Source organism: Nilaparvata lugens, chromosome 1 (genome assembly GCF_014356525.2).
Source record: "Nilaparvata lugens isolate BPH chromosome 1, ASM1435652v1, whole genome shotgun sequence".
NCBI classification, from domain to species: Eukaryota; Metazoa; Arthropoda; class Insecta; order Hemiptera; family Delphacidae; genus Nilaparvata; species Nilaparvata lugens.
In genome coordinates, this window is record NC_052504.1 from 13,979,437 (window position 1) to 13,993,968 (window position 14,532).

Genomic DNA, 14,532 nt, shown 5'->3' on the forward strand with positions numbered 1-14,532 from the left:
GAATAATTCAATCTTAAGCTGGATTTACACCAAAGTTATTAACAAAACGTTAATAACTTAATCCTTATAGATTCTATTATATTGAACGGAACTTGACGAACTTTGTTCAATCTAATAGAATCTATAAAGATTAAGTTGTAAACATTTTGTCAATAACTTTGGTGTAAACGAAACTTTAGTTATTTGTAGAAAGTATCAAGCTTGGAAGTCATTTTGTTAGTTATCACCTGGTGATAATCTATTTCAGTAAAAATGTGATAACGTCTACTAGAACCCTCTAGCAAAAAGCTATTTTATCAAACTCAAAAAACCCCACATGAATGGTTTGATTTGACTACATACTGTAGTTGTTGGTACGCTCAGAGATGCGGTTATAATATTTATTGTATTGCAAAGTTAATTCTAATGAAAGAGTCCGTAACGTTTTTCAAAGTACTTGTTAAAAAAATCTACATCATGAATGGAAAATGAATACATTTTTGTTGAGTTGATCCATTTTCATTACTATCTTAAAGAAAAACTAGTTGACTCAAAATCAGGCATGGCGAAAAGCGATTCTTTTGAAAGAACCATAGCATATTCTCAAAATGTTTGTGTGAGTGAAGAATGATTTCCTGAAAAGACTTTGTTTCAAGAGAGATGAAAAATTGAAATGAAACTGCTTGAAAACGTTTATAATGGAAGTTGTGATGGAGTACATAATATTAATGTGGTGATGCTACAAAATGCTAGAAATTTGAATGTATAGCAGAGCGCGGTTGGCCGGAATTTGCCCAAAAAGGAGCATTATAGTCGTAGCAGAGAGTACAATAATACATTCTTACATAAATATACAGTATTAATAGAAAAGATTTAGATTTATCTGTTATTAAGCTCGCAAAATCGGACAATTCAATAGAAAACTACCAATTTTTGTGAAATTAACCGTGGAACAATACAAATTTTAGACGTGAAAAGCAACTAGCAAATTTGCAATCAGCTTGGTAACGTTAAGTACTAGCTACTATAGAAGATTTAGTAGACGAGCCCAAACCCAAATAGAACTGACCAATGAATTCATATCTGGAGAGGGGGGGGGTCGGTATTTATCAGAACAAAAGAATCTGTAAAAATGTTAATGTAATGGCTAGAAAAGAATAATTGATTTTTGAATTTAAACTGAGATGTAAACTTTTCCAAATCAATATTTATCCTATGAGATACGATTTATGTATGAATGAGATCTGTGAGATTTCAAGTAAAGTGCTACAATTACAATAAATGACTGTGATGCATTAGAAGAGACGAAGCTTGTTACTGCAAAAATAAATGAAATATTGAAATCTAAAATGGCTTAATGGGTAAAAAAACCCTGACTAGATACTTTGAACTTGAATTATCATATAAGAATAGCACATAAGAATATTGGAGGAAGTTTGCTGTGATAGTACAAATCTAAATAGCCTAGGAACTTATAAAGCATAAAATAAAACAAGGACAATATAACATAAATAAGTTATACAGCAGAAATAGGAAAAACTATTATAGTGAATTTCCTTGCACGATAAAAAAGTAATTTGTTTCAAAATCAAGATTAGCTCAGCTCGTGAATCTCATAACAAAATCGCATTATTATAGGTTTTGACAGTTCCTTAGCATCCCTTTAAAATTCCCAACCTCTAGCTGCATGACATTTGCATCAAATAGATTTTAATTTGAGTCAATAATGTCGGATATGAAATATGATAAATGGTGTGGGAGACTAGTGATTGAAAAAATAAAATTTAAGCATGTCAACTTGCAAATAATGAGGTCAAAACAGAGCAGCAAAACGCTTTTATAGCTGAAGAAAAAACATTCAAACATTGTTTGAGCAACAATTATTGACAGATTCAGACTTGGGTAGAAGAATACTATTTCCTTGGATGTTGAACGTTCCATAGATCTCAAAAAACAATCAACATTGGGTGAAAAATAATTAATAAAAATCGAATTTATTTTCAAATAAATAAATCAGATTTCAATACTTCTATTAATGAAGAGCTACAAAATATATAAATAATTCAATAACGATCGTCTGCAGATCTTATTAGTTTAGTAAGATAGTGAAAATAATTTTTTCAAAAATTATAACCTGATGAGGTCAAACACTTCGTAATGGAGCTCATATTTTTTTAGAAATATTGATAATGAATGTTTATGAAAATAATACCATTTGGCGAAGTTAAGAGCTCTTTTCATGTATTCTAACTTGTATTGAGAGGAATGTAGAGGTCGTCAAAATTCTATCGACAAAAGCAAATAATATAATGATAATGGACGGTTAATAACCCGACAAGCTGAATTCTACAACATTCATCAAAATAATTTCACAACACTTTCACTCACCTAATCCAATATACCAAGCAGAACTTATTATAGATTTATTTATACCATTGCTGTTTACAAAACTCATCATTCATTCAAATTCAACTTCAAAACACTGCGAAAAAGGTTGTCTCGAATTGTGTGCCTTATTTTATATCACAGGGTGAAGAATTCTTTATACGAATGGGAAACCAACAAGGCTTGTGATGTACTATTCGAATTTGAATATAACCAACGTTTTTATCAGTGCAGTATGAAAAATAAGACAATATTGTCAAACAGGGCTTCTATTTAAATCTTAGTCTGGAAACTTATTCGGTATGAGAGACTTTGATCAATGAGAATAGAAAAACAATGGAGGGAGGTGGAAGGCGTAATGAGAGGCACAGCCAATAAAGAGGCGGCGGCGGCGGCAAAAGGCAGGTTGGAGGGAGTGATGGCTGCTCCACGTGCTTCTCAAGCCTTTGGCCCTCGTCAAATAAACTCAATGTCAATAATAATCAACAATACCGTTATTATTATAATCGTATTAACATTATCATCATTATTATTAGTATTATTGATTGTATTATGTTTGTAGTAATATGATTGAAATGAGACACAGCGATGAGATCTGTCGTTCGATTGCAAACAAAATCGAGTTTGCAGCGAGTGAAAACATTATACATTTATTCATTAAAATTTGCAAAAATGTTTTGCACGTCTATTGTCTAAATTGAATTGATCCCCCCTTAAAGTATAAGGAATATAAATTAGCAGCCAGCAGCCAGCCAGCCAGCCCAGTACACAGTAACCAAATACACCGGCTAGCCCAAGTCGCACATCCCAATGTGCATCGCATCTATTGTACAAATTGTTTGTTAATTACCTACTAGTTCAATTCAATTATTACACATTCGGATATCCTTCAGTAGTGTGTAAATTAGTTCTGTGCCGAATATATCGTTATCGTAATAATCATATTATTCAATTATTATTATCAACGCTAAATGGAAAATTACAATTACACCACTTCAGTTTGTTCACATTCAACTGTTGATTCGCCAAAGTTTGTTTTGTATACTTATCGCCCCATAATTCACATACAATTTACAGTACTTTATTCTTCTACTACGTACTGATTTATAGTATAGCTGTACAATATTATATAACATAGTCAATAGATATTTAATTTTTACATTTGGTAACTCTGATAATACAATTTACGTCAGTATAACTAAATATCTTACAACTTTCATTGTACAATGATTATAATAATTTACAAACCGTTATAAATTAATCCACTCCTGTCTCGTGATAACATCGATTGAAAATAATACAAGGAAAGTTTGTTTTTAATAACAAATAACTTTTTGTGCGTTTTATTAAATGAAGAAAGCACTGCAGCCTACCTGACCTATGCAGAAGCCGAGGGCGATCAGTATACACGACAAATAGATGGGCTAGGGAGGAGGAGAAGGAGAAGGAGAGGGTCAAGGGGGAGAAGGAGGAGGTGACGGCATGCTGACGTCTGACGCCGACAAAGGGTGGTTGATGTTGTTGTTGTTTGACACAACTGATGAGCAGTATTAACTGCTGGTCGATGCGATCGGAGAGACGGGACTTAGCGGAGACCTGCTCGAATCCTGCAGGCAGCCGTTGATTGTTACCACCACCTGCCGATTCATTCACATTCATTATTATTCAATCAAGATTTCGTTTATACAGAATAACGGGTTCTTTTAAAAACGCCAAAAAACATTAGTGGGAAGGGCAAAAATGATTTTATTTAAACCAATGTAAAGTTCAAGACTTGCCATTTGAGAATTATTAATAACATCTATCACTTTTTGACAATTACTTCTTTAAGATGGCTTCCTCCTGCACGATTACACTCTTGAAATCTGTGTTGAGATTCCTGCAACATTTCAGCTGGGATATTGTTAGTTTAATTTTGAATTGTCTGTTATGATTCAACCACAGTTATTGGTCAAGTTGTGAAAACGTTTGATTTGAGATAGCTCCACAAACAGAAAATCGCAGGTGGACAGATCATAGGACCAGGAAACGCAGCCTAATCGTGAGATTACACGTTTACTTAACAATACTAGCTCGCACAGTTGCCATTGAATGCCGTGCAGAGTGGATTTCGCTCACAATCTCATCAATAATTTTGAATTAATTAAAAATTAAAACAGAATTCAAAATAAATTCCGTAATATCCCAGATGAGATGTTGCAGCGATCAATGAGGAATCGTCAACTCAGATTTCAAGAGTGCATTCGTGCAGGAGGAAGCCATCTTAAAGAAGTAATTGTCAAAAAGATAGATGTTATTAATAATTCTCAAATGGCAAGTCTTGAACTTTACATTAGTTTGAATAAAATTATTTTTGCTCTTCCCACTAATGTTTTATGGCGTTTGTAAAAGTTCCCGTTATTCTGTTTCACCCTAAGACAAGCTTCAACGAATCATTACAAGCAAATTAAGTAAAAATGTGATTTCAGAGAATCGTGACACCTAATAATTGCTTGTTGTGAGATTGTATTATAAAGATGGTTTAGCAGGAGATGAGAGCACTTGATTTTCGGTGTAGATATTTAAAAAATCTAATTAATAAGAAACTCTCAAACTCGCATACCATTCTCTATCTCCTAAGACGGCTCTACACACTGTGGAAAATCCAAAAAGCGGCCAAGAGGCCAACCCTTATCGGTATCAAATAGGTATTAAATAGGGGGTATCCCAACACACTATGAGAAACCCGAAGGCGCATGGTAAAAATTATAAAAAAATAGTACATGTTTTTGAAATTATTTTTGAAAATTAGATTTGAGAAATGATTCGGAAGAAACACTGATTTTACTGGTCGCTTCAATGGCTACCATCGGCAAACCCCCACAAGTCGCCTTCGGGCCTTACATATCAGATTTAATATTCGATTTCCCGTCCTTAAGGGACCTGAACTCGAGGATTCTTCATCCACACGTTGTGATTTTTCCCTTTTCTGTGTGAAGCGGGTTAAGATTACTTTAAAAGATACAACATGATTGCTGCTTGACACATGAATGACAATTATTATTTATCAATGGAAATTTTGCGTTGGTTCAAGGAGACAAAAAATACAAAGGCAGATGTTAAACAAATCACCTATCACTTCAACCAGGAAATTGAAATTATCAAATGTTTTAAGGAGTGAAATGATAATCATTTACATTGAAACCCTTACTAATAACAATAACATTCACTTGCTCAGAAATTTCTAGAAACTAATTCGGAACAGGTATCGTGAGAAATTCAAAGATGGACATTCTAATCCTTTGAAGTAAGAATATTACGAAATATTCAGAAAGGAGTTAGAATACAATACTGTATTAATAGTAGGAAGCTACTTCTTTGCCAAAAATCAAGATAAAGAAACAGAAGTCGATAATAAAATTCATCATCACCAAGCAAAATCCACTAGCAACCAACAGAGTTGAAACATCTATTTAATTTCCTTATTCATTTGATACAATTAATGACAGTAATTGTAATTTATTACAATGATACATCTACATAATAAAAGACTAAATTATCTGTACCGAAACAAAGGACAGGTGCAGGTTAATTTTATATTTTGAAAACATCGCGGTATTTGAGCTGAAAATGGCGGCTTTTAACAGAACTGCTAGGACTTGCTAGACGGGGTATTTGAAAGGCGGTGAAAATTTTCAACAAGACTAGCCGCGCTTTGGGCTTTAGTATGCTTATTTATATTGTAAGAACTTTAAGGAAAACGTTTATTAAATATATTGAAGAATAAAAATCGCTATCATTGTAAACAGTGATTTAAATACACTTATCTATTTTGGAATTCAGAGAAATTTCAAAATCCTAATTGAATTAAATAATGCACAAATCATTAGATGAATCAAAGATAATGTAGCTCTCAAGATAACAGTTCCCAGGCTTGAACATATTCGAGTACACAACAAATAACAAAACAATTATTAATTTTTCAAGTAGACTTATGCAACATACTATACAGAGTCCCACAAAAGGTGTAACAGCCGAAGAACTTAGATTCTACATGAAATTTTCTATGTCTTTTTCCAGGTAGAATCTATGGTCTTCGGCTGTTACACCTTACGCGGGACACCATGTATAGTATTATTGAAGAATTGCCTTGAAACGAAAATTTGAAACATTTTCAATCTAATCATTGTTATCATTGACAAAAAGCAGCCAAGCAATCGCAGTGATGAATAATTATAAAACTTTTTGTATGATGTGATTACGTATTAGAATAATGACTAAACCGTACCATAGCGAGAAATAAGAGATAAATTAGTTTACCTTTCTTGATCCTGCTTGGTCACGGTGCTCACAGAGCCAAATTCCTTGCCAGGTGCCTAGGTTGAGTTTGCCATCCGTTATTGGAATAGTCAACGACGAACCAAGAAAACAAGCCTTCACGTGTGCTGGCTGTTAACATAACAATTCACGCAAATTAATCAACCAACATAATATACTTAATATTGTATTTATATCAACACACATAGTAAACCAAGTATTGTAGTTATATCATTGTTCTTGTACTCACATAATAGGATGAAATATGATCAGTCAAATTTCTATGAGCTGTCACTGAATGATATACTTAATGTGGTTGTGACAGTTGGCAGTTTTATTATTTGAAAGTTTAGATATAAAGTTGAAATTTCTACACAGATGCAGAGTTGGCTTCTTGAAAGAAGTAAAAAACTTAAATTTGAATTAAAAGCTCACGATGAAATGAGTCTTGTGATCTTCATGATCTTTTGTACTGTAACTTAAATTTTGTTGGGTATGGTGTAGGCCTATATGAGTTTTTGACATGACTAGGAACTAATAAATTCGAATTTATATATCTAGATTCAATTTGAATGGTATGAATTTGGAATTGAGATATTATTAATTGAATATTAATTTATTCCGTTGTTCAGAGTGTATTAGGCCTACTACCCAACATGAATAAAAGTTGAATATTTAATGAAAATTATTGTAAGTCATAGAGAAATTGAAAAGAATTTAGAACAAATACACATATTATATTAAAATGATGATAAAGTATCTTAAATTATTTATTTGAACAAAAAACAAGAGAGTTACAAAGATATACATGATTATACATTATTTAACCTACCATTATTTAACTTTCCACACAGAAAAAACTAAACATGTAGAGGACACATTATAAGAGTTTCTTTGTAACTAACTATTGTATATAATTATAATTTATTTAATATTTTCTGTAATTGATGTTGAAGTTTTAGTTTTTTTTGGAAATAAACATTTATTTATTATAAGATATTTATTAGAGTAAGAGCACTTATTGTATTATCTTAATCCTGATTTCTCCTATATATCTTAAAGCCTTGTTGAATTATTACACATTTCTTTATATAAAACTAAGAAAACTTGAACAAGACAAACAGAAAAACTGCTGATACCATTCTTTAGAAGCACAACAAACTATTTAAATTCATGAACTTATCTTCCAATAATTAATATTAAACTTTTCATTTTCCAATCTTTCAAAAAAACAAATCAGCATTGGAGTTGGTCGCTGCGATCAGAGATTACCAGAAGTTTATGAATAGAGAAGATTATGATAAATAGCAAATTGCTGGAATTGAATATTTGAATATTCTTCTCGATCAAATAAATACAGACAGAATACCAATAAATAAATAAATACCAAATAAAATAAAAAATAAATACCAAATAAATACAGTATTGAATACCAACCATGTCATCAGGTCCTTCACAGGAGTGTCTATAAGGCAAACCCTCAGGCACTATTTTATTTAACATCATCTCCATATCATCTCTGAAAAATACGAAAATAAAGATTAGATACAGTAATAATTCAATAATCATACAATGTATTGTTGAAACATATAATTTTACATAGAGCATACTTAAGAAATACTGTATTCTTCACTCAGTTCACACATAAAAGTCTTCATCTACCACTATATTTCAACTTGAATATTTTTCAGTCTCACAATTGATGCTAAACAGCCTTATTTTGGAAATGAATTTCCAATCCAGTTAGATTTCTAAATCTATCCCACAACTGAATACTATTAGTCATAAGTGAAAAAGTATGCATCAGTTAAAAGTTAATCAGATTTTGAACCACTCTTTAGAGATTATATGAATGATTCAATAAAATAGTATAAGGATTAATTCTCATTTGAATCCTTTTTAGTAATCATAATCATTAGAGGTTACTGAATCTTGAAATCACTCAAGTGAGTTTTGAATTTTGCGTTGAATACAATTCAGTTACTTGAGAATAAATACTCAGAAATCTAATTTGGAATTTATAAAGAATTAGGCCTAATTCAAAAATAAAGTAGTGATGATAATAATAATGAAAATGTCTAAGGGTACAGTTATTCTATTGATAAACTATGTAGGGAGGCCCGTGAAAGATTGGGAAGGGTTGACAAAGATACAATATATAGAAGGAGTGAGAGAATACCGAAAAGAATAGCCGAGTTGACTCATCAAAATTTTACATGTCACGAGGGACCTTGAAAATGCACAGTCGTTGACCACCCCAAAACCCAATTCGAGATCTCCACAAGATGGGCACGTGAACACAACAATCTGAGAAACAAGGTGAGTTATGGAGAAAGTGGAAAATCTTGAAGCAAGCACATTTCTCTTCAATCAATTACATTTCTATTAAGGTAAATTTACACCAATTTGCCAACAAAATGTTGTCTAGAAATAGTATAGTAATTCACTGAAAACTCAGTTGACAGCTCTGGTGTAAACGCGGCTTGAGAGCCACAATTGAATAATCAATTCTTATCAATTTGCATTCAAAGTTTCCAAAATAAATAATACTATGCCTTCTTATCGGTATATTATTTTAATAATATAATCTCTTGAAGACTACATCGACTTGAATGTATTATAATAATGGAATTACTGGAAAAAATGTTCATTAACAGTAAAAAGATAATTGTATCCAATTTGTTTCTGTATAAAAACAATAAAAGCCGTTTCTAATCAGTTGATGTTGATGAATCAGTTAATCCACTTACCTAACATCTGGATCCCAGCTTTCATTTAAAGCTAAACTGGCAGACGTATGAAGAACTGGAAAAGAATAAAAAATTAATAGAGATAAAATGATAGCCTGTAATATAATGTAATGCTTGTAATATAATTTAATGCAATTAATCAAGTGATAACGTAATCAATACGGTGCATTTAGATAAATCATGAGATAACGTTTATTGCATTCAACCATCACATATCATCAAACAACATTCAATAAAGAAAACCATGAACACCATATTCATTTCATTGAACATAGAACATTTTTTTGTTTAATTATTAAGCAGTCTGCATCAACTTGACCCAATGTTTGCCATATCATGACTCTGTTTGAAAGAAATAAAGTGAAAAATTTACAATAGAATAATCTATTGAGAATATACAAATTGGAAGTGAGACACAATAAACAAACTTTTAATTTTTATAAAAGACTAAGAATAAGCTATAAATATATTGGAGCTTGAGAAACTAACAATTTAAAGCAAATATTAATTGAATGGTCTACATATAATTAGATTAATCAAAATTTGGTATGTATAGAAGAAAATAAATCTCCAATTAAGAATATTACTTGAAGAATAATATTCCTGTTTGTAGGAACAATGCAAAGAGTCGAACTACTTATCAGAATATTTACGTAAATGTTATCCTCCTTGTACATCAATGAATGTAATGTTTTGTGTTGAGATGTGGTGAAGCTGAGCTTTAAATTTTGATAATGAGCAAATTTTCATTGACAATAAAAATTTCAATGAGCCGTATTACAAATTTACAAAAAAATGTTTCGCTGATGAAGTGAAAGTTGACTGAAGTGAAGTTAACTGAGATTAACAAGAAGAGAAACAAGCATTCCATTATAATTCAATTTCATTAGAGACGTTGCCAAGTCAGTGCCTACTCCTTGCAGCATTCTCACAAAAGTAGAAGGTCCAACATTTTTGGTGAATAATTAAATTCAGTTGGAGGGAATATCACTCGAATACTAAAACAGGAGGACTTCTCCATCATGACCAATAAGGACAAGTAGGCTAGTTATTATGGTCCAAACTAAGTAGCGCACAAGTGGCTTCTTTCCATGTTTGATTGAAATTTAAAAATTCATTGACCGGTGTACACTCAAAAAGTACCATTCTAATTTTCGTTCTATAAATAAAAAATAAGCATGACAATTGGAACAAATGTAACTTCATGGTTTTGAACATAACGTTTTTCAAATAATGTGTCCACAACTGATACATAAATATTGGTATTAAGAAAACTATTACGGAATATCAAGTCTGAGAAAATGATGCAATGCCAGCAGGCAAGGAAGGAGCTCAATTATTTCCAATCTACAGCAATTGTCCCTATTAAAACATGGAATCTGTGACCTCATGACTAAAAATAGATTTGGAGAAGGAAATTAGAACCTCACATACAACAATCTTTCCAGAGAATAATTGTTTTTACTGTTTGCTACATTAGGGCCATTTGCACAGTGCCAGTTTAAACTAAATTCCATCTTACACTGGATTAAATCTATATCAAGTATAATTTGTTATAATGTGATTCATTTTGATTTTAAGCCAACAGCTGATAGAATTCAGTTTAAGCTTTCACTGTGCAAATGGTCCTAAGAAGTAAAATAGCATATTTTCTAAATTGACGGAGTATGCTCACTTCAATAAATATATTAATGTATTCTTTATGAGGGATATTTTGATTGATAACACAGCTTCCAAAAAACTAACCAAGTAAACCAACATCTACGGTCATCAAATTAATAATTTTGGAAAATATTTTCTAATCAGAAGAAATTTAGCAAGATGGAATTAAAGCAAACTGAAAGATTTTATGAAAAATTACAAGAGCAAACTCAAAGATTTTATAGAATCTTGTCGTACATGAAGAACGGTTTCAAACTTATTGAATTGAAAAAATTTCATCAAGAGTAGAAATCCTTTATTCCACCCCTGTGAAAAATGTTGATTAATTACCGTACTCCAATAAAGTGAGAATAAGTTGATATTTTTGATAATGAGCAATAAAGATTAATGAAAAGAGGTGCGAACCAACGCTAAATTCATTGTTTTATTATTATATTATTTGATTTTTTGAGAGAGGAATCGTTGGGATTAACCAATCTGACACACAAAATTTAAACTAAGTAGATTCGAAAACTTACTTTGAGTTGAGAAAAAAAATTTTTTTTTTCTGATCAATATCAAATTTTAATTCTATTTGCCTGATTGATTCTCCTTGTCCTTTATTTTTGTAATTAATTCTATCATTTTAAAAATAAAACATGATATTTACCCATTCAGGATTTCAGGGCACAAGGGAAGTGGAAACCCGAATTTTTCAGTTTTTTATTTTAATTTTTGCGCTATAGCGCTGAGCAATAAAAAAAATGTTTTTATTTTTTGTAAATCGACTAAGAATATTGCTGAGAAATAAGTGATTGTTGCAGTCCAGAAAATCAACAAGATCAGGCAAGCAAGGCTGTCTATCGAGATATGTTAATCTAAGATCTGGTAGGTCAATTGGTATTTGAAAAAATATAATTTTTGACACATGATGCACATTTCCTTGAGAACCAATGGACCTATTCCATTAAAACTTTGTGTGCTTATAATATTCTACTATTTTTTTATTTATTGCGGATTATGCCCGCATGAGGTTTTTGTTTCTGCGAGGGTGATTTGATGAGATGAAAACGTCCATGCTACCGGCGGGATTCGAACTCACGACCAGGCGACGGCAGACTGATGTGTGCAACAAGTCGTTTCGACTATCCTGGCCTTAATATGTATTTGGTCTCAATTTCTTGATGACCTATAATAAACTTTAAAGGGGAATCGGTCATAAGGTTCTCGAGAAAAGATGTAAAATGTTAGCATTCCATAGGTTTTAGAATAAATCTTTTCATTTTTCCTAGAGAGCGAAGTTGGGGCACAGTCTGCCCTCTCTTACACTTGACTCTCTGTCACAATAAATATAGGGCCTGGGTTACCTAATTAAGGAAAAAAGATAGGACTTTGTAGGTATGGACTTTCCAAGTGCCCTTCCGTCTAACAATTGAAGTTGACGTTTTGAATGGACACGTTAAATCGTCGGTCCTGGCTTTTAAAAACAGTCGTTAGGTCATTTTAGAGGCCTTGAAATTGATTAGATACAACCTGAAAATTTTGACACAGGACCTTAGACAGCCAAGTCACTTGATATTATAATTATTTGAAGTCTCATAATTGAATTTTATAGCTTGATTTTCCCAATAACTGTATTATGAGATTAAATTAATTATTTTAAAATAGCCTATTCAATATGTAGGCCTACTCTACTTGATAAATCAAAAAGTATAAAGGCTAATATGTTAAGATGTAAGTCTTTGTGCCGGTTGCACAACAGCTGGTTTAATTTTAACCGTGATTAATTCCACAAGAACCAATTAGAGAAGTGGTCTTTTTAAAAACCCCTTCTCCATTGGTTCTTGTGAAATTAATCACGGTTGAAATTTAACCGGCTGTTGTGCAACCGGGCCTTTGTAAGCTAATCTAATATTTAAAGGGAAAACTTGATAAAAAATATTATTGGGTTTAAAAACGTTTAAATATACACTTCTAGAAATAATTTTCCACTTTAAAACCTTTATAGACAATCCTTTAAAAAAGATTTTAAATGTAAAAGCTTATAAGCGTATGATAAAAAAAAAACAGCCCCAATAATGTATACTACGGTAGATAAATAAACTAGCTGCTGAAAATAGCTTACAGCTCCCTGACACTAAAGGCCTACCGTAACTGAGTTAATGAAAGTTACAAGTTTTCGCAAATGACATTTAAATATTTTCATTTTAAAATTCAATTTATGAAAAAACGAACATTAAAACTGAATAGAAAATACCAAACTGTTGATTATTGATGCGTACAAAATAAATATTATTGGTAACAAATATTCAACTAACCTAACCTATTACCTAGAGTCGATGCTGTAAACGGTAGTTGAACACCTTTGTATTTATTTCCGGAGAGTAATGAAGTAATACACAAATTAAAAATTGAAAAGAATTAAATTTGGAAGAGGTATTAATTTATTATTTGTCTAAAATAGGACGATGAAACTGTTCCCAGCCCATTTCTAACCAAACCCAATATGACAACATCCTGCTTGGTACTTACTTTGTACATGAAATAGTCCCACAGAAAATTGACATATTTCAGGCATTTGCCTGAGAATTTCTTCGGTAACTAGATGCACTCCTCTATGCTGTGGCCTCAGGTTCATTTTCCGTTGAAACCACGCTGAACCTATTTGGATACCTCTGTTCGATGAAGCCATGATGTCACACCGCACAGAACGAAGGCCGTGTTCAACTACAATTAATAATCAAAATCGCAACATGCGTCCATGAAATGCTATAAGTTTACAGTTTTGAGAAATTGTATGTTCCTAATTAACATTGCTGTAGCCACTTAACCACTACAATTATGCAGAAAAAATGTCAAAAAACAACGACTATCAACACCTTCACTGCTCACCGCACCATAGGAATAGCACCAACTTCCAAATAGTGCCGCCAGTATGCGCTAATGTTGCGGCCATCAATAAAACACATGATTGGCGGGAGTAAAACAAGCGGCTAGAAATAATCCTGACATCTAATAATTTATTAAATTTTTTTCGCATCATTCTCCATGCCAAGAAAGGTAGAAAGATCTTGAAAACACTTTGGAAGGAAGATTTATCCAATAGTATATTTTTATTTCTGTTACCAGAGAAGTTTTTATCACAATACGATTTCTTGTTTTCTTTTAGATCAATATCTCTTTAGAAACCATTCAGTACCATGCACTAAAAGTAGAATAGCTGCAATGGAGAAAATGTCAAGTGGACTTACAGAATATATTGGAATTTTGTTAGTGAGAGAATATCTAACTGCTAAAGTAAGTGGATTTATGTAAATGATATTACGATGACTAGCTACTGTACTTAAAACTTTTTGTAACTTTTAAAATAGCTATTTTATGGGGTTCAAGTTATTCTTGGTCACAAAAAATGACAATAGATAGAACTTCATATTCTAATTTATGTTATATTCTATTTACTTAAAATATGATATCCTATCTC

At 31.8% G+C, this 14,532-nt stretch overlaps 1 protein-coding gene across 1 annotated transcript; it reads right to left on the minus strand.

Moving 5' to 3' along the window:
* Positions 1–683: 683 nt before the first annotated feature.
* LOC111049216 (UPF0047 protein YjbQ) lies at positions 684–13,970 on the minus strand. The gene is made up of 5 exons (XM_039430948.1): positions 13,584–13,970; positions 9,411–9,465; positions 8,098–8,179; positions 6,664–6,792; positions 684–4,001 (listed from the first exon to the last, which is right to left on the minus strand). The coding sequence occupies exons 1-5, from the start codon at positions 13,741–13,743 to the stop codon at positions 3,915–3,917; spliced, it is 513 nt and encodes a 170-aa protein (XP_039286882.1). The 5' UTR covers positions 13,744–13,970; the 3' UTR covers positions 684–3,914.
* Positions 13,971–14,532: the final 562 nt, after the last annotated feature.

Excerpts from the sequence above, each read along its gene's own strand:
- LOC111049216 (XM_039430948.1), bottom strand. The coding sequence starts at position 13,743 with ATGGCTTCATCGAACAGAGGTATCCAAATAGGTTCAGCGTGGTTTCAA. Across the intron at positions 9,466-13,583 it reads GGGACTATTTCATGTACAAA|TTCTTCATACGTCTGCCAGT; the intron begins GTAAGTACCAAG and ends ATTCTTTTCCAG. Across the intron at positions 4,002-6,663 it reads ACCAAGCAGGATCAAGAAAG|GTGGTGGTAACAATCAACGG; the intron begins GTAAACTAATTT and ends ATGAATCGGCAG.